Here is a 1,420-nt window from a genome sequence, read left to right as displayed (position 1 = left end):
GTTCCGTGGGAGAAAGATGAGGCTTTCTGGTTCCATAAAGATTTACAGCCTGGGACACCCTGTGCAGGGTCGCTATGAGTCAGAACCGACTCCACGGTATATCACAACAACAACAGGGAATGCAAGGGGAGAACGGTGGCTCTGTATATGATGAACACTGGATTGAGAACCACAAGGTCAGTGGTTCAAGTCCATCAGCTTCTCTGAGAGAGAAGGATAAGGCTTTATGGCTCCCCCACAATTTATAGCCTCAGAAACCTTATGTAGGGTCCTTACGAACCGTAACCCACTTGATGGTACTTAACAACGACAGGGACAACACATTTTCCTTTTCCCTCTGTGAGCTTCCATTTCTCATTGGCTGGCTGTTACCCTTACAGATGTTACCCCAGCTTACAGCCATGTAAGGTTTGCATCCTGCATCGATCGTTTTAGCAACGGAGTCCACAAGGTAGCCACTGATTCCAAAATCACACATCTTCACTTGGCCCAGAGCGTTGATCAGTACGTTTGAAGGCTTGACGTCTGAAAGAGAGAACAACCAGGAACCCATGATTCCCAATGAAGTTCCACGTGTCCACCACCAGAGGGCCAGAAATCTCCATTTCTCCAGCTTCCCAGCCCCACAGAGCCCAATGCTGAAGCATCTGCTTTTCCTGACTCACAGTGACATAGCTGCCAAGTGTTCTAAACCTGAGTTCCTAGTTCCTGTAAGATTGTGGATCTGTCCATGGAAAGACTTGTTTCCTCTACTTATTGTATCATCTCCATTGTCCCGTATGTGCGTTAAGAATTTGAAGAAAGTATTAGTGAAATCAAGGAGCACGGTGGCTCCATACAGTAAGCACTGGACTGTGAACCACAAGGTCTGCAGTTCAAGCCTGCCAACTGCTCCGCGGGAGAAAGAGGAGGCTTTCTGTGTCCCCTAAGATTTAAAAAGTCTCAGAAACCCTATACAGGGGCGCTATGAGTTAGAATCGACTTGAAGGCATTTAACAACAACGTTACTGAATCCAACACAAAGTCAAAACTGTAGGGTAGATATTTAGTGTTGGAGTAATTGATTATGGCATGGCAAAGGTAGAGACTGATATAATAAGGCACCAAACCTGGTCAAGGCAAGCAGTTTTAACAGAAAACTCTGCAAAAGCTGTATCAGTTTGTATAATGTATATAAAACTGTGGCAGCTCACAGAATACAGACAGTCCCTGACTTACAACAGGGTTTGTTCTGATGACACCATCGTAATTTGGGTCTAACAAAAGTCAAACACTTTTCTGTTTTTTGTAGTTTTCATTATTATTTCATTTTATTACCAGTATCTATAAATCCAATTTTGTTTTTGGACATCTGTGAGTGAACATCTGAGAATGAGGAGATCAGCAAAGTATGCTCTGCAAACATTGTATGTAGTGCACG

At 43.9% G+C, this 1,420-nt stretch overlaps 1 protein-coding gene across 1 annotated transcript in view; it reads right to left on the bottom strand.

Annotated features, from left to right (window-relative positions):
- Window positions 1–1,420, bottom strand: part of MAP2K6 (mitogen-activated protein kinase kinase 6) — a 160,232-nt gene that overhangs the window by 31,755 nt on the left and 127,057 nt on the right. The window contains exon 8 of the mRNA XM_006872294.1: window positions 398–525. Coding sequence (XP_006872356.1) covers window positions 398–525 — 128 coding nt within the window. The remainder of the gene's footprint in view (window positions 1–397; window positions 526–1,420) is intronic.

This window comes from Chrysochloris asiatica, unplaced genomic scaffold (genome assembly GCF_000296735.1).
Source record: "Chrysochloris asiatica unplaced genomic scaffold, ChrAsi1.0 scaffold00192, whole genome shotgun sequence".
NCBI classification, from domain to species: Eukaryota; Metazoa; Chordata; class Mammalia; order Afrosoricida; family Chrysochloridae; genus Chrysochloris; species Chrysochloris asiatica.
The sequence above is the reverse complement of the archived record's forward strand: the minus strand, read 5'-3'. Positions and strand labels throughout refer to the sequence as shown.